This window comes from Vanessa cardui, chromosome Z, assembly GCF_905220365.1.
Source record: "Vanessa cardui chromosome Z, ilVanCard2.1, whole genome shotgun sequence".
Taxonomy (NCBI): Eukaryota; Metazoa; Arthropoda; class Insecta; order Lepidoptera; family Nymphalidae; genus Vanessa; species Vanessa cardui.
Genome location: NC_061154.1, coordinates 16,415,411 through 16,436,845, shown reverse-complemented (window position 1 = coordinate 16,436,845; position 21,435 = coordinate 16,415,411). Strand labels below are relative to the sequence as shown.

The window sequence follows — 21,435 nt, the reverse complement described above, 5'->3', positions numbered from 1 at the left end:
GGATACCATAGCATTCTGTTTTCAACGGACATCATATATTTATCACTTTCCTCCAATATTTTAAATAGTCGTTACGGTTTCCGTAATACAGAGAAATATGTTTTTCCTAGCCACACACGGATTGTATTAGAACTTCATCCACGTGCGTTTTTCCAGCGAAAAAAAAAGTCTATTCGACCTCGCTCTGCATTAAACGTGTTAAAAAATGTCACATCACTCGATGTTACCTGTCCCACGACATCCCTTTTGTGAATTAACTGTTACCGGCGCGTCTCGTCATAGCTCGTGAATATTCAGAAACAAGCATTGAAATTTAAATTTTACGCTGAATTAGTTCATCGGGCTGTCAACGGATATGACTTTGAACTTTATGGCTGGAATATCCGATAGCCCTCGAGTGAATCCATCGTTGTTTACCTTGGCTAAATTTGTAATCAAAGTTTATACATTACAATTTTGAAACAGAATCATTACATTGTTTTCATTGAAATAAATTTAGAACATTATGAGAGAGAAAACTGATGGTTGACAACCTATTATGTCGTATAGCATGTCACAAATGGTTTATAATAAAAACGAAGAAACCACAAAGGCTCCATTTGTTCCCTCAAAGAGAATTGTTCTTATCTCTCCACGTGAAAGCGTTGCTGTACAAAGACCATGGAATCCAATATAGCTGGTAGTTTCATCAAAACTTCCATGAAATATTACGCTCACTAACCGAAGTGTTGATAATGTTACATACTAGATCTGCCCGCGACTTCGTATGCGCTTGAATTTAATAAAAAATATTGATTGCAGATTTTATTTCTAGTTATTGATTTTGTGTTAGGCAACTTTTGTTTTATTAAATCGTTTATAGGGGGCTGACATGACGCCAGAGTAGGGGGGATGCGCGAGGGCTGTGCGCAGTACTGGACAGTATTTGGAAATTGCAGAGTGACTTTATTATTATTTTATATATAATTCCGAAATAAACGTGGCCTAAGTTACTCCTTATCTACTAGTTCCATCCCATTTATATCATCTGCCAACCTCATCAAAATTGGTCCAGCCATTCCAGAGATTAGCAGGAACAACAGACACTCAGACAGTTTTGGTATAAATATATATCGTGTACACTTAAATGTGACTAAATTTAGTAAAAAGCGGTACCTCATTATGGTTTTCCATCAACACATAGGTATATAAAACTTAGCTTAATATGAAGTTTATTTTCTTCTAGTAAAGTATTTGGGTTTTATGCTTTATGCAAATATGCCATATGCAAATATTGATGGATTGGTTAAGAAACGATTAGGAAATTATTACCAGGTGAAATTGAGAATTTGTAATCGTTCGTCTCAAAGGCAAACGAAGGCGCATCTTCATTCCTGTTACGAAAACTGAGGAATACTTCGTAAAAGTATTTGGCAAAATTTACGATCTTGGGAATTTCTTTGTATCTATCAGAAGTGTATTTCTAGACGAGAGAATTTTCTTTTGATAATTTCCCACAGCATACCATGAGATGAAGTGCAGTTATTTGAGTCGAATACCTCAGTCTATAGCTCTTCATTCCATACCATACAAATATAAAACACTTACCGCTGTTTGTGCCTATGTATGCTTAGATTTTTAAAATTAGCAACGGATTTTGATGCGGTTTTTTTTGTAATAGATAGAGTGTTTCGAGAGGAAGGTTTTTTGTGTAATATAATATATAGACAATACAGTTAAAAACACTGATAACTTTAGAAGTTTCTAATGTAATGTAAATAAACAAATTCTGTAGATTATTTAGTAGTTTCAGCATTGCAGTAGAGCGAAGCCGGGGCGGGTTTATATGTAGTCCATTTATGTCATGTCTTTACGTATATATAAATGGAAAATGCAAGTCTTATGATAAAAGTACAGTACTAATAACGTTCTTCTCATCCCATTACAGTAACAGCTAATCTTAGAAGGAAATCCGACGAGATCGCATGATATTAGACGTAGGATAAACTCTGGTGTATTGCTTTAGCAACTCTCTAACTCCAGGCTATTAATAACACTGCTTTGATGGGAAAACTATATTTATATATTACTTTTATGGTCGTTGGGCACGGTAGCTTCTCTTTAATAAGGACATTACTATGCTTATGTAGGACTTTTAACTAGATGAAATTTAAAAACATTACAGTGTTTCTATTTGTATCCAACAAGATTTGTAGCCACTCAAAATATGTATGAAACCTACACGTATCGGTTATATAGGATTAATAGTCTCTACTGCTTCTTAAATATTTTTATAAACATATGAATTTTGTAAGATTTATTTATAGACAGGTACGTTATATTTTGTTCAGAAGAAAAAGAGCTATTGAAAATAAATTCATTTTTTAATTACCGATACATTACAAGCCCGATCAGGTAAGGACTACTATTTTACAAGTTCGGATTTTTGTGCTCTCCCTGCATCCCGGATTAAAATGGGCCTAGTGGTATTTATGGACCCTTACTTGGATTAATTATTAATAGACGAGTACTTACGTCAAGTTTTCAGTCGCAGTTCGCTGTGTTCTATTTATTAGTAGGATCCGTACGAGCGAGTATGTTTACAAACTACATAATTAAATTAAAATCACGACGGTAGTTGGAAACGGTTCAGTAGATTGTGGAGCAGCGTTGAAACTCAATAAGGCTACTATACATATAAGATAAGACTGACTAGTTACATTCTAATTCTATTCCATAACCCTATTTAATTAAAGTGGTGGATCTCCCACGAAACTTTGCGTTTATTCAAAGTATGTGCAGAAACATAAAATCAGGAGCTCTTTAAAATTAGGTCATAACCAATTTTATATGTTTTTTTTTTTATATATTAATACTCCATGCTCTATTTTTATGTATAAAATTGCAAGCCTAGTTCCAATTTAACTTAACATTTTTTTTATGTGAATGTTGCTAAAAGATCGAAATATTGTTTTGTGTGGTACAATGTCATTCTTTAGGAAATTATTCAGCAATGTGGAGTACATATCGACAAGACCAACGAGATACATATATTGTTATTTTATTTACTTGAACTTGCAACATGCATCCATAACTCCGCTGTCAAACATCAACTCTTCCTATTCCTGTTGTCCAATATAAAAAGCGATACTGTTAGTTCCATACTCAACTCAAACTCAAATTCCTTTATTCAATATAGCATTGCACTTACTTATTGATGGTCAAATTAAACACTACCACCGGTTCGGAAAAAGGAACACCCTGACCTGAGAAGAACCGGCGAAAGAAACTCAGCGGGTCTCTTTTTGTCAAATTAATAATATACATAATTGTGTATGAATATAAATAGCCAGGAGGCGATCATTTTATTCCTAAGGTGTGCTATCAAACAGAAACTCGCTAATTGTTAAGTACCCTTTCGCACACAAGCGTTCCTTAACAATCTTTTTAAATTTGGCAACATAAGCATTTTGGACGCTTTCATAGCATATTTATCTTAAATCAATATTAGAAAACCTGTGATCATCTTTTGTTGAAAATTCTATCGGTGTAATAACATTTAAAAAAATATCTATTGAAATGGAATGTTACAGATTGGGCTTTATGGATTTACGAGAGGGATTTTTAGAGGTAAGTGGCGCTTTGATCGTTCATTCTACAAACAAGATATTGGATATCGAATGCGAGATTTTAATAAATATAGATTGAATATTATTCGATTCTACAATCGTCTGCAATTGATTACTGCTGTAATAACTGAGAGAGAGATGGCACGGTGGTTAGAACGCGGGAATCTTAACCGATGATTGCGGGTTCAAACCCAGACGAGCACCGCTGAATTTTCATCTACTGAAATTGTAATTTTGGAAATTTAGTAAATTGACTTTAAACCTTTTGTTCCTTTTGTTTGTCTTTTTTTCGAGAGGCGATATGTAATTATGGGAGTTCCAACTTTTAATTTTGATAAAATTAAAAAGCACTGACTTGTCGATTGGAATTTTATGGCGAAGAAGAACAGGAGCACAAGGCTTTCCATAAAATTTAAATTTCGAACAAACATTTAATAATGCACGAATACAATAAAGACAAATAACTATACGATATAGTGTTTCTATATGATATCTATTATAAATTAATTTGTCAGAAGACTTCACTTGATTGGCAAGTTCAATCTAGTTGTGCAATTCTACTTAATTAGACCCAATATCCTCGGAAGCATAGAATACGAATTGAGTCGAGGAATAATATTGCTATTGATATTTAATATATTTGATAATTGATACATTTGATAGAATATTATAAATTTGAAAGTAACTTTGTCACTCTGTCGCCCCTTAACGACCAAATCGCTGAACCTAATTTGATGAAATCTGGTATGAAGCAAACTCGAACACAGAGAAAGGACATAGGCTACTTGCTTGCCTAACACTTGGTAACAAAGTCCCTAAAACGCGGGCGACTACTAATAATGACTTTTTTTTTTGTTACAAAATTTTATATGATTTATTATATTACATTAATTACAAAATTTTATCTCAGGCAGCTCACTTCTAACTTCAAATTTATTACAATATTTTGTTACCCTATATATATTTATTTTCTTCTAAACTTTGTAAGTATAAAATAAGTAGTTTACACTTTGTGTTGGCAGCATTTTTATGTAAGTAGGTGCAGACTGAAAAGCAGCTTTAAGCTGAGTGTACGCCCTTTTTACCGGCAAAGATTAAGGCTTTTTTTCTTCTGTGTTATTTTTATTCAGTAGTAAGAAATTTGTTAACATCCTCTATGCTTGGCGAATAAACTTCTTAATTATGATTATTATTATTTAAAATAAAACATTTCCAGTGAAAAATAATCTAAACAATATTATAATTCGTCTAGAATAAATAAATGCAGCAGAGTGTAAGAAAGGAGGAATATTTCGGCACGTAAATAAAAAATCGCTTTTAAATTTAAATTTATCAGTTATAAGGTATATTTCACGGTAAAATAATAAAACGTATTGAAACTAAATATTACCAAAAAAACCTTCCTGAGAATGTAGCTTTTTATACACAAGAAACAGTCCGTTGATAGCTGTGTCTAATTGGACGACGGCAAACATCTCACGTCTTCTCCTTGTCTACTGATTAATCTCACGCTAACGACTGCTACGTACGGCGGAGTTTATTTTTATATCCATAGAGTAATTTTAAGAAACTGTTAATATGTTGTCAGGAAAATGAAACTACATTTAAATACACAACAATAACAACAGCGTGTTAATATTCTGCTGGGCTCAGGCCTCCTCTTCCTCGAGGAGAATGTTTGGAACATTTTCCACCACGCTGTTCCAATGTGGGTTAATGGAAATTAGACATATGCAGGTTTTCTCATGATGTTTTCCTTCACCGCCGAGCACGAGATGAATTATAAACACAAATTAAGCACATATATGTATATAGTAGTGCTTGCCTAGGTTTGAACCCGAAATCATTGGTTAAGATGCACTCGTTCTAACCACTGGGCCATCTCGGCTCGGGTGTGTTTATGGAACACTAAATTACAAAACCGAGGATTTATATTGAGAGCGCCGAGGGGCTTCGGAACCGCATGTTTACCCAATTCAGGTAGCGACATAAACAACATAACCTTTACATCTTATATGAATATTATAATGAAATACAACCACGCGGTGTATGATCGACAAACAGAAAAAAATCCTTATAAATTTATTAACTATATAGTCATATCTATAGTCTAATCGAGTTACCGTTCGCAAATCCAATGTAAAGTTCAAAGAGAAGACTTAGTTAAATAAATTAAATTGATTTTGTTGATAAACTCACTTATTAAACTAAGTGGCATAAATATCAACAAGTAAATTAATTTTTAAACGTCCTCAAGTGACTTACGAAATCTCTGGCATATATTTTTTTCATCTAAAATACATTAATTTAACAATATTACATCGTTTTAGATTAATTGAGGCTGTCGAGGGGTCAGAATATTTTTATTTCGTATGAGGTTTCACAAAGCCCGACCTCTGGTTTGCATCGCTAACCATATACTCAATTTAACGACTTCCGTGGTTGAGTAGTGTCTACATCGGTTTCATGGATTCGATTCCCGGCCGAGTTGATTTAGAAAAAGTTTATTACTTTCTATGTTGTCTTGTGTCTGGGTGTCACTTCTGATTTTCCATAACACAAGTGCTCTAGCTTCTTTCATTGGGATCAGAGTAATGTCACATACATTGTCAGATATTTATATTTATATACTATCGCCAAACAGCGATACACAAAGTCGCTATGTTTCGGTTCGTTTAGGGAGAGTGGTCTTGTGAAAGTTTAAACACAAATTATTACAAGGGTTCCCAAGGTCAGCGGCAAGGAATCTTTAATATCTACTGTGACGTAAGTTTAGTATTAGGTGTCTCATCGGAGCGTCTACCTACCTATTCTACAAAGACATAAAAACCAGGTAAGTTAACACGTATGTTTATAACCAATAAGTTACAGAAAATATTCTTAACTTTTTTTATGGGATTATCTTAAAACATCGGTGGGATGTTTAAGATGTTACTTTAAAAAAAGTTATAGATTGTATTTTTATTAGATAGCAAATAAAGTTGTATCAAAATGTAATATGCGGAATAAAAAGCAATCTCTATAAATCAGTTCAGTGTCCGTGGGACCCGCTACTGGATTTTGGGTAATAATTTATGAATACAACACGAGGGCAGTGAGGGCCTTGTTACGAGTTTAGATTGTTAGGTGAATAAGTGATTGTGACTCTGTCAGACTTTGTGAAATATTCAGACGCCGCCGTAAAGCTTGGAATACCACAATTATGCTCACGTCTGGATTCGTTATGTTTTTTCCATTACTTGGTACAGGGCGTTTACGAACTTTTAAATTATCCTAATACCCCGTACGGGGCTTTTTAACGTAAACGTTTAAGAAACTAAAACTCGAAATTATGTGATCTAGTTTTATTTATTCAGCGAGGTAAGAGATACATTAGGCATTCTGTTTTTAATAGGCAACATATAAATATATTTCAAAATCAAAATAAACTTTATTCAAGTGGGCTTTTACAAGCACTTTTGAATCGTCATTTAACAATTAAGTGAAGCTACCACCGGTTCGGAAAGTAGATTCTACCGGCATGAAACTCAGTAGTAACCCTTTTTAACATTTAAAAAATACAATCGTATTAGTTAAATATAATTATATATCTATGTAATGTATCCTGCCTGTAAGTAAACAGGTACTAATTTCAAGCTTCTTTATCATCTCCAAAATCTTGTATCGAATGATATGCCTTTTATACCAATGTATTTTTTATAAACGATTTGAATTTACGACACGGTAAAGTTAAAATTTCCTACAATACATCAAATAGACGTTACAGCCCCCACACAGAGAAATCATTATATTTTTAGAGGCACATACGAGGCGTATTAGACCTCGTTCCGCACTGAACGTTTTAAAGTTCTCTGAAATGCTAAATGTTCGTTCGTTAATAGCTTCAAACAGTCATATACATATATACTTTAACATTCAAAACTTTGAAAGGAATGTTATGTTCATTCCATTTGCGGTGGCTTTGTCCATTGCAACATTATTCTTTATTTGCAACTGTATTAGTAGAATAATATTTCAAAACCAGAAGCAAATTAAAGTCGTTACCTTCACTAGACTAATTACACCATACTGTAGTCATAACTCTACTGGTTAGTGCAAAATGTAAAATTTGAACTGGGAAAAATTATTTCACTCTTTTTTTTAATGGTATAGGTTGGCGAACGAGCATATGGGCCACCTGATGGTAAGTGGTCACCATCACCCACAGACAATGACGCTGTAAGAAATATTAACTATTCCTTACATCGTCAATGTGCCACCAACCTTGGGAACTAAGATGTTACGTCCCTTGTGCATGTAGTTACACTGGCTCACTCACCCTTTAAATCGGAACACAACAATACTGGGTGCTGTTATTTGGCGGTAGAATAACTGATGAGCGGGTGGTACCTACCCAGACGGGCTTGCACAAAGCCCTACCACCAAGTGTACTCTCTCTTAATTGTAAAAAAAAAACACTGTCTATACTAATATTATAAATGTGAAAGAAACTCTGTCTGTCTGACTGTCTGTCGCCCCTTCACGACCAAACCAATGAATCGAAATTGATAAAACTCGAACTCCAAGGAGGACTCTATGTCCTTTTTACTTGTCCTACTTTTTTTTGCCAAACACTTAACAACTAACAACCTAAGGCGAGAGCAAAGCTGCGGGCGACAATTAGTGTATTATAAATTTGAAGGAATAAATTAATTCAATTTACAAGTAATCGATAAAAATCCTTTGAATAGTGATCGGCATAATTAGTGTATGAGAAAAGTATATTAATCTTTAGATCGCAAATAAATAAAATAATAATAAATATGAGACAACATCACATTAATTACTCTGATCCCAATGTAAGCTAAAGCACTTGTTTTATGGAAAATCAGAAGTAACGACGTTACCACAAGTACCCAGACCTAAGACAGCATAGAAAACTAATGATAATCTACATTAACTCAGCCGGGAATCGAATCCGGGACCTCAGAGTGGCGTAACCATGAAAACCGGTGTACACACCACTCGACCACGGAGGTCGTCTAACGCAAAGATTTAACTTTTACATTTACACAATTAACACAAAAAATAAAACGAAGCTACTAAATCTCTTCGCAATACTTTAGTATGTAGTACCTATTTGCAATTTGTGTCAAGCACGTTCAGTTATATTTATGAATACAGAACCGATTCGCATTTGAGATTCAGTTTTTTACTGTTCATATGAAGCAGTATTATTAACAGTTTGGTACAACGATAAGAACGATTCATCACGAGTTTGATCCATTGCAAGATCCTTATTAAGTGCTTGTTTATTCGTGTTATCATAATGTTCTTATTATATATTAAATGCCTGTTTCACAAAGGCTTACTGACTTTGGGTCTCAAAATAACGCCTCTGGCAACTGCCTACCTGGCCAGCTCTAGTTACAACCCCACTTTTATACGTGTTCAAGCAGCGTAATTAAGTGTTTATGACTCTGCTACAATTATAATATACTGGTAAACGATATAAAGGCAAATAAATAATATAATAAATACTCCAACTTGTTATAATCGATCTTGATAAATACAATAAACGAGCTAAAGGCGATTTAATAAAAAGCTATAACAGATTTTCCTGCAATATTGTTTATGTTGTGTTATTTATTTTATTTTGAATTTCGAAATGTTATTTGTTTTTGGTTGGTTTTATTGTTTTAAAAAAAGAATTTTTATTATTTTTTACTTCATTTCAATTCGATAGTTTTTATTTGATTTTATTAAAAGGAAACTTCTGATTTTTATCATTCAACTATTATTATTATTTACATTGATATATTGCAAAGCATTTTATCACGATGTTAGTCAGACACAATAAATAAATAAATATCGCTTGCGTTTCGTAATTTATTTTTGAAAGCGTTGACATTACACGAACGCTTAGCAAAGCTTTGCATTTTCGCATTGCATATTATGTATAAATAATTATGTGTTGTATAATTAAACGTAGAACTTACCGATAGAATTATAATCTTGTCGAAGAGCATCACCGGCGCCATGTGGAAGTCGAATACGAAATACTGTTAACAAAACAAAAAACATTGTTAATAATTATATTTCGAAAGAAAATCCGAGAGCATATATTATAGATTATTCAAATACCAAGATCAACTGTTACACTACAAAAGTACTAGTACTTGTAGGTCACTATTGTTTTCAGCTCAGCTCTGCCAGTATACGTAATTCAAAAAGTACCGTCAGAAGATAATATATACGGCGAATTTCGGTAAATTATTTGAACTGAGTAAGCGAAATTTTCAGTTTAGTATGACCATAAATACCATAAGCACGTAATTTCTTAGAAATTAGGAAATCGGAGTGTAGTGTACACCGCAGGCAGTCGTAAATTTAGTAAAATATTAAAAGTATAACAATCTTGAGACCAGGCAATAAAAGTCAAATTACCACTAATTTGAATTATTTCTAATCGGGATTCCAGACCGGACTGGAGGAAACAAAACATGATTAATGTATTTATAAATTATGAATAATATATTCTGAGCCGATGATCCAATAGATTATACGGTTTACGTCCACCATTAGACTAGTGGCTTGAAATCCCTCTTTGTCTTCGTAATAGTACCGACACAATGTGCACTAATCCCTCCTTAATCATTGTAATGGGTGTAACTAACTACAGTATATTGAGTTGTGTCTACAACAAACAATACACATGTGGAAGAGTTTCTATGAAATTAGACACATGCAGGTTGACCCAAGATGTTTTCCTTCACCACCGAGAACGAGATAAATTATAAACACAAATTAAGCACATGAATATTCAGTGGTGATTGCCTGGGTGTGTACCCACGGTTATCGGTTAAGATGCACGCGTTCTAACGACTGGGCCATCTCGGCTAAAGTTGGGTCTGTCCGCACCTTATCTCTAAAATTAAAAACAAATGCTCAAAAGGGCATCATGTTCGATACTTACTTCGTTGTAATAAGGACAGTTAGTGCTCTCTTTGACGCTGGTGTATTTGCGCACTTCGCCAATCTGCACGCTAACTACTGGGTCCATGTTGAGGCCTGCCAGCTGCCGAGCCTCAATGATTGTGACGCAAACTTGAAAATCAGCAGCTTTCAGGGCTACTGGTTCAGATGTGTCTTCTATCATAGCGCGACGCCTAAAAAATCGTAATATTATAACTTTCTGTATTTGTTACTTGTTGAATATTATAGTCGTATGTGTGAAATTTCTAACACTGGAGTCACACATGCGCGTAATGTCTAACCAGTGTGGTCACAGCTTAAACATAATTCTCTTTCACGAGTGATTTTGTTCGATATTTAATTAATTAGTATTAATCTATATAAAATATAACAAGACTCACTGTGTGTGTCACTGTAATTACTAAAGGATAGATTTAAATACCTTTTTCAATTAAAGACAAAAATGCTACTAGTAATAATATATTTACAACCAGTTCTAACTAGTTATAACTAGAAATTATTTCTAATTGTTTTTCCCTTGAAACATTAGACAAGAAATAGTGTACGAAGGATTATGGACAGGACAAAATTAGCTCAGCTGAATAATGATAATTAGCGCTATTGTTATATTATCTTGAAGTTAACAAAGCAGTCTTCGCTGCAGTTGGCAACTTAATACTTATACCTCAGCCCTGTCTATTCCGAGTATAATATTGTCTCATTCAGCTATTATAAGACTAACTCGCCTGTTCTCATTAAAATGTTTTCATGCCAGCCGACTTTTAATTATATAATTAACCAGTTATTTTATGAGAATATTATGTCGTTCCCAAAGATTTCGGTGACCGTTCTTGGTGACGAGGCAATGGCATAATACATATGTATATATACAATAGTATATGCTTGAATATAAGTTCACTATCAATACAACTAGTATAACAACATTATCTACTACTTCTCCAACTGAACACAGGATTTCGTGATATTATATGCTAACCAATTTTCCAACAGAATTTACATAGGATTAATTATAGTTCTCTTTGTTACTAAGAATTTCCTACTAGGAACTCAGCAGTTACATTTGTTATTCAATCAAATTGCAATGAATTAAAATAGTGTCTTCTTACTTATCATTCTTTTGTAAGGCATATTTTTACTTTTTAACTCATTTAATAGCTTATTGCGACATTTATTTGAGAAAAGAGTCTAAGGCAAGTAGATCTGAATTGTTTAGTTGATGATTTATAATCTTGGAGCTAGAGACTTTCTTCGGGATGTTTTTAACAAAGTGGGAATACTCACTGTTGCGTCGCAATATATTTACAACAATATTATGTATATTCACAGTAACATTGATCACTTTGATAAAATTAGTGATAATCAATGTATGTGCACTAGGAGTAAGGATAAGCTTATAACGCCAAGTTTCCGACTCCGCAAAGTCAATAAATCCTTCTTGCGGCAAGGTATCCGTTTCTTTAATAAAATTCCGCAGACATTTTTAACTTTGGCGTTTAGTAAATTCAAATCGTTTGTAAAAAAATACATTGGTAGAAAAAGCATACTATTCGATACAAGATTTTATAGATGATAAAAAAGCTTGGAGTTAATACCTGTTGACTTCCAAGCAGGATACATTAATTTAAATAATTGTATTTAACTAACATGACTTTGTATTTTTTAAATGTTGAAAAAGAGTAACTACTGAGTTTCTTGCTGGTTCTTCTCGGTAGTTCCAAACCGGTGGTAGCTTCACTTAATTGTAAAATGACGATTCAAAAGTGCTTGTAAAAGCCTACTTGTATAAAGTTTATTTTGATTTTGATTTTTTTGATGTTATTCACTACTTCCTCGTATATGGTGTATATATGTGTGAGCTTGTATTAAGTGATTTCTCTAACTATTTGTTGATATACTATTTATTGATAGCTGTTATATTTTATATGAGGTAACTCACCGGCTCTTTGCTCTTGGAATACTGGCGGGTAAGCGAGTGTCTACGAATATATTGTCATCAGAGGACATTGAGGTCTGGCTCGTCGGTCTATCCATGTCAGTGGATGTGCCAGGCATTTCTAAAAGGCCCTGCTCCTCGTCACCAGCGCTGCGGTAGCGTCGACCCAGACGCATGAGATTCTTCATCGTTTTTAGAGTAGATCGCTTGTTCGGCGACTCTGGTGGTACCGTGTCATTCTTACTGACACCCATGGACAGACCGCGTCTGTAACAATTTTATTTTTAATCAAATTGTTCTCAAAACCTATATGTACATCTGCATACTCGTGTTCTAATAGCGAATCAGCACTTTTTTAACATTACAATAAATAACGCATTTAATTATGTTATATGTAATAAGAAGTAAGTTAATTTAATCAAAACTACAGATAACACTCATTACTTGTTGATATTCAAGTTGAATTTCTTGTTCAATATACCCCTGCAAACAAAATCCTCTCTCTTTTTACTAAATATGTATTATTCTCTATAATTACGATTGTATTTAGTATGACAAAAGGGGACCAAATAAAATATTTACCGTAAAATACGTTTCCCAGCTGTTTTCAGTCGGCGCGTCCGCGACTCCCTCTCGTCCCCGGCATCGATGTCTATAATTGTGTTCTTCATTTTGATGGAGGTCTCCAGCGACTCTATATTCCTTTGCAAATTTTCTAGAGCATTGTCATCATCGCCGTCGGATTGTGGCGCAGAGCTCTGTGAGGAGGTGCCCGGGACAGCTGGTGGTATGTAAGTCTGTGAGGATCCCCTCGAAGAACCCTGTCCGGACGAGCGCCGGCTGATATGCACAGACGGTATGAGATGTGGTGGATGTGACGGACGCGACTTCTGTGGTGGTGTCTGAGGAAGCTGAGCCCGGACGTTCTGCCGCGGTGGCAATTCTATGATCCGTGGGTTGGTTTCGTCTTCATGGGTAATTTCCGCCGGTACCGGTGGCGTGTAATACACGTCCATTTCGACGAATGCCTTCAAACAATATATATAGTTAAGCATTTGAATAACATTTCCTTTTTATGCTAATACAATATAATGATGTTTTGCTCGTGATGATTATGTGATGAAACAAACCATTATTATCACAATAATCTCTAATAAATACTTGAAATTGTCACATATTTAATGTAACATCCATTTTAATTGAATATAATATAAACTCGACCCACCAAACAATTATTTAAATGAACCTGACTTTGAAACTCGAACCCTTGACGCGTTTTATCGGTAAAAGTAGACCAACAAGGACCTCTAAGAGAGCGAAGAACTTGTATCAAATAATAATTTTCTCGCACAGTTTCTAAGTACTCAATTTATTTCTTAGTGCATAATATTATAGCGTATGAGAATACGTTAAGATGTAAGTTCTGAGTGTTAGCTTAATTACAGAGATAATAAAAGCAGCCGTTACTTTCGTATAAGTCTTTCCACACATTAACTTCTGAAACGAAAGGTCGATGGACTGCGTGACCTCTGTATCTGTCTATAACCTTTTTTTAAATGTTATAATACTGCTCCTAAGCTAAGCTCCTGAAAATCTTCTAGTATTAAACAAAGAATAATCGATAAATTATTGGTTAATCTAGACTAATTTAAATTAGCATAGATCGAAATATATTGTTCTTCTATGTTTGGCTAATCTTTGAGAATATTATATAATCAGAAGTATTACAGTAAACAAGGGTGTACGAGCATAGGTGTTCTAATACAACACTCTCTTAATCGGAGAACAAGATTCATCCTTTATATCTTGAAGCACTGGAGTGTCAATGCAATGATTTTATACCCGGACTTCTACTGAAAATTCCACAAAATTGGCCCGACTAAAGAGATTTACGGGTAGCCTTAATAGTTAGAGCTACTAGATGTCCAAGTTATTTTATTTGTATATTTAGATATTTCTTGAAAATTCAGTGATGCTTGAATTTGACCCGTAATCATCGGTTAGTATCTGATGTCCTCAAATCTTATTTGTGATTTATCTAATTCAATAAGTCAGCATGTATAAACCGCCTTATCAAGACCATTTATAGTTTAGGCAAAATATTTACGGTTGAATCCGAAGCGGCAATGAGTGAACATTTGTTTTATGTTCAGATCCCGGCGGACAAAAGATTTATGAAATGTCGACTCTATAAAGCCTATTATAGTTACCGCAATTAATGTTATGTAATACCAGTGGTTATTTAATGCTAGTTTTCGAAATTCGACCGTTATATTTGCAGAAATTTTGAGAATAATACGTACAAATTTGTATGTTTGAAACTTTTTTTCTAATCACTTTCTAGATTTTTTATCGAGGACACTAAAGATCGTCAATATCAACCGAACAATAAATCGTATATCTTCGTACCTATAGTGTACAGTATTTATTTAGATTGTATTGTATATGTATTATTACAGCACTATCCACCTGGTATTCTATGAGCTATTCTAAAATACACTGTTGGTTGCTTGGAAGACGACGCTTTGTACGCCTCTTTTGTTTAGGCTGGATCTGTTTTTTATTTAATTATTTTATTTATGTGGTGTACGACAAAATATAAAGTAAAGTAAGTAAAATGTCAAAAATTGAGGAGATGAAGTCACTGTCTGGTCTTTGTCAACATAAACATTTCAATAGTTTTGAACTAACAGGATAACAGCCCTGAACTAGTTTTTAATAACATTTTGTTTTCAGTTTTTAAAATTCAAGTCGATCAGGAATTGGGTCACTGACTAGTCAAAGCTTGTTACGTTAAAATACAGTACGGAAAATTCACGAGTGCCGAAATATGTATTTCAAATGAAAGTAGATTATTGATTAACCAGGTTTATAAAAAACCTGGACAAAATCGATTAAATCCTGGATTAAATCAGGGTGTAATCCAAATGTCTAAACATAGGCTAAAATTTTGTATAAAATTTGTATTTATTTCTTGATAATTGATTTTAAACATGATATCCACAAGAAATGTTTATCTATTTATATATTTATTTTCTGTTCTTTTAGAATTTATTTTTGTTACAAAGGTCCATAACTATTTTAATTTCTATAAACAGATGCGTTCACAGTTATTTTCACTGTTCCTTATCCAACGAATTTGTATACTCTGATTCAATATAATATTTAATCTCCCTTGGGGATAAATCTTCGAGAAACGCATTAGTGCTCACCTATGTTCCACGCCAATCTTAATTACGTGAACACATCAGAATTACTGAGAGTAACTTCATCTGTCAGTATTGTACATTTCATTTCACAGAATGCTTGCAGTCGTCGTCGTTACACTGATCTTATAATCGTTTAGACACTAAAGCTCATGGAGTTCTATTTCTAAATACGTATAAAGCTTGTGAAATTTTACTCATAACTGCAGTTGTTACAAAATCCATTGAGTGTTTTGAACTGTGATTGTTGGAAATTATATTAGACAAATAAATATCCTCTGTTCTTGTTGAGAAAATGTTCTTTTGTGTGATTTAATTTTTAAATTGCCTTTCTGAGCCCAGCTTACAACAAGGTACATATTATAGTTTACACAACATAAGTTCATATAAAGTACCACAGAAAATCTGAAACGGCCAGAGTTCTGCCTTTTGAGGCACGGGAGTGTGAAACCTACAAATCTTAACATTTCTGGTTAATAAGATGTATTTAACAATAGAATAGCCAAATATGTTTCGAATGATCGGAAGATCGATAGTAGCATTCGTCAAAACTGCCTTAAAATAAATAAAAGCATTTGTAGGCATAATAATAATAAGTTGTGAAAATAATAAAATTCACTCAGTGAGGCATTCGAGGTGAAAGGGGTAAGATACTTTGAGCTCAACTGCTACTTAGTTGAAGATACATAAAATGTTATGTCTGATATACACATATCAGTCAGATAGGCTTAACGCGATTTATTTAATCGCTGAACAAAAGATTCAATTTTAAACATAAAAAAACAAGCAAACTTACAGCCCTTGTAAGGAAAGAACCAGCGATATTGTTTAAGATTTATACAACCTGGGCCACAAGCTCTCGAGAACAATATTTGTACCTACGTTATTGCAGAGTCTGCCAATTAATTATTTAATTGGCGAGTGTAGGGCGTGAAACTAGAGTATCTGAATAATTCGGTACTCCTGGGAGGGCGTCTCGTTTGAAATGCTGTTTGCCGTGAAAACTGGTTATAACTTAAACATTATACGTTTTATTTGTATTACCACCAAATTGAAATTAATAATGTAAAACTAGATTCAGAAAGTCGGGGTTTCTAGGAAATACACTTCTTGGTACGCCTTATATTTTCATCAACTTACTAAAAAATATTGTTGCAAAGTAATTTTATTTATATATAACGATGATTTTCTACTAGTGTAAGTGACACTGCCTAATGTATCCAAACCTGGATTTATTTTAAAATTGGGAATCATATGAGATTTAGTGCATGTCTTCATAGTAATTATACAAAACTGAGATTAATTTAGTTTGGAGTTTGAATGCAAACAAATCTTTTGTAGAACCAAATCGCCTTGTCCATTGTGCTTTTTTGTAATTTTACCACCCAATTCGAACCACCCAACTCACCACCGACTAAACATTCGTGCATCGCCAAACCATAGGAATATGAGGTCATGTCCTTTGCGCCTGTTTTGATACACTACATTAGCTCATTAATCCTCCCATCTACATCACAATACGAAATATTGCTGTTTGGTACAAACTGAATGGTATCTTAAAGAGTGGCACAAACCCTACCAAATAGAGCTAAAGGCTCTTAATGTTCGGTAATGTTGTCTTCGTCAGGGTTTGTACCTGTAATTTTCGTCTAAGCTTCTCAATATGTTCTACCCACTTAACCACCCAACCCGTTAATGATCTCAGATTTATATAGGAATTATATATGATATTCTGCTATAAGAGTAACAAGATATCATCGTTGCAGCGTGGGGACAACGGATCGTGTATGTCACCAAACATTTGTCTTAAAAAAAGGGATATTCCTTCTGATTTACACAGGGACTATTTATGGACCTACCTATCATACTACTTACATCTCGACTATCGAATATGGAACTATGATTTGACGTAGAATACAAATTATTACAATGAGAGCTTAAATAAGTTCAATTTTGACGACCTCCGTTGTCGAGTAGTGTGTACACCAGTTTTCATGATTACGCCTCTCCGAGATTCCGGGTTCGATACCCGGCCAGTCAATGTAGAAAAAGTTCATTATTTTTCTATGATGTCTTGGGTTTGGGTGTTTGTGGTACCACCGTTATTCTGATTTTCCATAACACAAGTTCTTTAGGTACTAACATTGGGATCAGAGTAGTGTATGTGATGTTGTCCAATATTTATATTTATTTTTTATAAGTCTATAATTATGTATACTAATTAAAAGTAGCTGCGTTTCAAATAATAATCGCGTGGGACGATGAGAGTTTCCCGTCGAATGACAAAAATTATTATGTAAATTTCGTATTTCATGTTTTACCAATTTAGACTTCAATTTACATTCATCTTTTGTTTCTTGCATGTGTACAAAATTGAATCACAATAATGATGAAATATTAATGGACATTTCAAAATTAATTAAAAATTTTAATAACCATCAGTCCAGACTGTTTGGGGTAAGTTTGCTATAATTCCTCTTAAAAAAATATATTTTCAATTTTATATTTTTTAACACAAAACCCGTCATAGATAATCATCTTATGATTAAGAGCTAAATAATTTCCTTCGTGTCTAGCAAAGCAACGAGATTAATATTAACAATATTAAGGACATAAATTACTTTTTTTATCACATTATTAACTTTTATGTCAAGAAAATGTTTTTAAGATATAATTAAAGGGAGAAGACATATTAACCTTATATTTTTCGTCGGAGGTTTCCCAAAGTTTTCGTGTTCTCATAAACTTATTCCTCGTTGTTAATTAACTTTGGTCAAAAAGTCGTCGGTTTTGGTACACGCGCGGTTTCTAATTTAAAGTCGCTTTTTGTTAAAATTTTCATATTTCGTACCATGTCTTTGGTTGGTGTTTTAAGGTTTACGTTTTCCCACTGGTATTTGTGACTTTATTAATAATAATAAAAAATCTTTATTCATTAAAAAGAGATTGAAAAGAGCGGTTTAGTTTTATAATGGATATGTACAATTGTATCTTATTTCAATAAGTTGGGTGTACTGTACTGTACTATAACATGTGTATGATATGTGAGCACGTTATAAAGATTAAAAAAAAAAGAAAAAATATACAATATTATGTTCCACAGCTATTTTTTCAAGTGTTTGTATGGCTGTGTGTTTGTGTGTGTGTGTGCGTGTGTGTGTGTGTGTGTGTGTGTGTGTGTGTGTGTGTGTGTGTGTGTGTGTGTTTGTGCAAATGTACTTTAAGTTTCATTTGTTATATTTATATTGAATAATTAATAAGTAAATAATAAAAAATATTGAACAACATCACATACATTACTCTGATCCCGACCACGGAAGTCAAATAAAAAAGAAAGAGTGTATACTATTTTTGTGTGTAGCGTACTTTCATAAAGCAACACGAAGTGAACTTATGACAATTATGAGTATAAAAGTATCAAAGTCTGCGAGATTAAAATAAAAGATTACATGCGATTTCAAAATCAAAAACACTGACTGTGTATATCATATCTACAACAAATTGTAGCACGAATTCTTGTAACATTTTATATTTGAATCGCAATTCCGGTTCTCCCAAAATGAACTAAGTTCTATTATATTTTAGAAGTGTTTGCACTTTTACTCCGAGGTTTCAACTGGAACGGAATGAATATATAAATTTGAATCAGAACCGAATTTTCGGATTGTTTGTTCGTTTCAGCATTTTCTGTCTCTCAGGACCTTGATTTTCCAATATTAGATAGGACCTATGTCAGATAATATCAAGGTCAAGATCAAATATGTTATTTGATTTAATCAATTAAGCAATAATTTGCCCTAATTATCAAACAGCTAATACAGCATTATGACATAAATAATTAACAATATTAATATCAGTCACTCAATGGTAAACGGCATATAAATAATTAATTAGATATGTAATCAAATTAATTCTTCAAGCGAGGATTAGACTGGAGTTGCTTACAATCGAGACAAATTCATTGGTGTTTTAGATGACTGTGTATGTGCCTGAATTGTGTGCCTTGTGAACTGCGCGAGTCACAGGAAATTGCAGTACCAACCCTTAGGTCATAGAGAGGAATGCACTACTGTTTCCATATGTCGTAATACGTACTATTCAATTAAAAACCTTATCTCTACATAGGTATATAGTAACTTTAAAGTTGCACTCATTTATTAAATAATTCACTCACTCAATATTAACTAACTCACTTTTAAATAATAACGTTGAAGATATCGAGTGACGTGCCCAAGTCGTGTTGCTTACAATAAACAGTATCATTAAAAAAATCCTCTAGATTATAAAGTATTTTTTGGATAGAACGTATGATAATAGCATATTTAAACACATTTTAGCATAAACCTTATAAGCATAAGTAAACCCTTTTTCTGCAACAAGTGTCTTGGTTTATGGCCACTAAATATTCAACAGAGTGTCTCTAGACTTACTCTTACAATTTCACGCAAGCGTGTGTAATCAGGATACCTGTTGACAACGTCGGTTTCACGGGAGCGATTTTGCAGAAAAAAACTGATTCTTCATTTAGTCTGCTAAATTAGAAACTATATCTCAAAGGCCGTACCAATTTGATCCATAACAGTATTAATAGAAGCCATATATGTTTATTATTTATTTGTTAATTTTTTATATTTTATTCCACGTGATTCGACTTACTGTCACTAACAGATTATATATTTTTGTTTACAATTGTCTTCTTTTATTCCTCATAAAAAAAAATTGGGACTAATAATCCATGGAGTGTTTTTGAATACACATTGCATTCTTTGAAACCTGACATTTTAAAAATATTGGCTTGGAGTTGAACCAGCAGCTTACAATTAAGCCTAACGTATTTTGCTAGTCCATTACGGTTCATTTCAGAATAATTTTAATTTCAAATTAAAGAGGTCCTGCTTACAGATCCCTGGTTAGGCGGAAAATTGTTTTTTAAGTATTTCTGTCGAAAAATTGAGAAGTAGCGAAGTATAGTACGACACAAATTAGATGTAGCATCGGAAAATGCAATGGAATGAAAATAAAACCGATTACTGGCGATTTACATAACCAATAGAAATAGCTCCTTATCGCGCTATTCGACGCTATTCGTCGCTATAGATTCACGCGTCAGAGAAAGCAAGTGCATGTAAATCGACGCGTCAAATTGACGAATATATTAGGTCATATCATATAACAAGTTATTACGTTTGTATAAAGATCATATTCGCATGAGAAGAATTTTGCTAATTTGGGATAGCGTACTCAATTCGGATGTGATCGGTTTTACGAATTTTGCCGATGCTACATCTAAGTTGTGTCGTACTATATGTACGTTTCAAATATGTGCAACATGACGGAATAAACTGGCCAGATGTCACATTAATTATTATGAGTTGAATGAATTCTAATTTAGTTATAAGAAAGAGTATTACAGATAGTATATTTATAAAACAAACATCAAATGAGTACTAGTTTGTGGAAGAAGAGAAAACAATGCACCGCGCCAAAATATTTAAATTATACTACAAATATTAGTGGCAGGGCGATAGGTCAGCAGTTGGTTTTGGATTGCTACCGTGAAAGATTTTATCCATATGTATTATGAGTTAGGAGGAAATAAATACGTATCATTTACAACGGTATCCTTTATGAAGATTCTTTGAGCTTCAATCCCTTTGTCGGAAATGTGGTCGTTGTACGAAAATTCCTTTTTATTATACAATGGCATTCCCAC

General features: G+C 33.5%; 1 protein-coding gene across 1 annotated transcript in view; it reads right to left on the bottom strand.

Annotated features, from left to right (window-relative positions):
- The window catches only part of LOC124543385 (otoferlin-like), a 93,566-nt gene that overhangs the window by 25,423 nt on the left and 46,708 nt on the right, over positions 1 to 21,435 (bottom strand). Inside the window, exons 4-7 of the mRNA XM_047121599.1 lie at positions 13,099 to 13,544; positions 12,520 to 12,783; positions 10,564 to 10,756; positions 9,587 to 9,649 (exon numbers count right to left, since the gene is read on the bottom strand). Of these exons, the coding sequence (XP_046977555.1) occupies positions 9,587 to 9,649; positions 10,564 to 10,756; positions 12,520 to 12,783; positions 13,099 to 13,544 (966 nt within the window). The remainder of the gene's footprint in view (positions 1 to 9,586; positions 9,650 to 10,563; positions 10,757 to 12,519; positions 12,784 to 13,098; positions 13,545 to 21,435) is intronic.